At 57.1% G+C, this 536-nt stretch overlaps 1 protein-coding gene across 1 annotated transcript; it reads left to right on the forward strand.

Annotated features, from left to right (window-relative positions):
- Nucleotides 1-497, forward strand: KD926_007171 (uncharacterized protein; the record flags this gene model as incomplete). The annotated part of the gene is made up of 1 exon (XM_053095662.1): nt 137-497. A coding segment is annotated over one exon (361 nt), but the record flags the coding sequence as incomplete, so codon positions are not given.
- Nucleotides 498-536: the final 39 nt, after the last annotated feature.

The raw sequence follows: 536 nt of genomic DNA on the forward strand, positions 1-536 counted from the left end.
GCGGAGAAGATTCCCTCTCCCCACCTCCTTGCTCTGATAGGCGGGCTAGTATGCCTGCCGGTGAGCCGCGGAGGCACAGGGACACCACTCGCCGGTGGTTGAATGACAGCCGGTTTCTGACGCCTCGGGCCTCTAGTCTTTCTGTTAGGGGCTCCGACCAGGGTTCTGGCCAAGAGATCGACAAGGATACCGACGAGGGTACTTATCAAGATGCAGGCAAGGAGTTCTCTGTTGCCGAACCCGAGCTGTTGTCTGACGAGCAGCCTCCGCACGCCACTGTTGAAGAGTCGACCAGAGAAATGCCCGACGAACCTGCCTTCCACCCGCATCCGCAGACTCCCGTCCTGGAGATCACGACAGTTCCCAAGGCTGGGCCCGTAGTGCCCTTGGATCGCGTGGAACCGACGCCCCCGACTGCAAATCCTGCACGAACAGACGGTATTGTTTCCTTTTCGTCGGTATTTATACTATCCTTTCGTTCCCTACCTGTTTTCTAACTACGCATTGTCCCCCTCCAGAATCCCACAATGTGATTA

Source organism: Aspergillus affinis (assembly GCF_023601865.1).
Source record: "Aspergillus affinis strain CMG 70 chromosome Unknown NODE_407_length_536_cov_421_213508, whole genome shotgun sequence".
Classification (NCBI taxonomy): domain Eukaryota; kingdom Fungi; phylum Ascomycota; class Eurotiomycetes; order Eurotiales; family Aspergillaceae; genus Aspergillus; species Aspergillus affinis.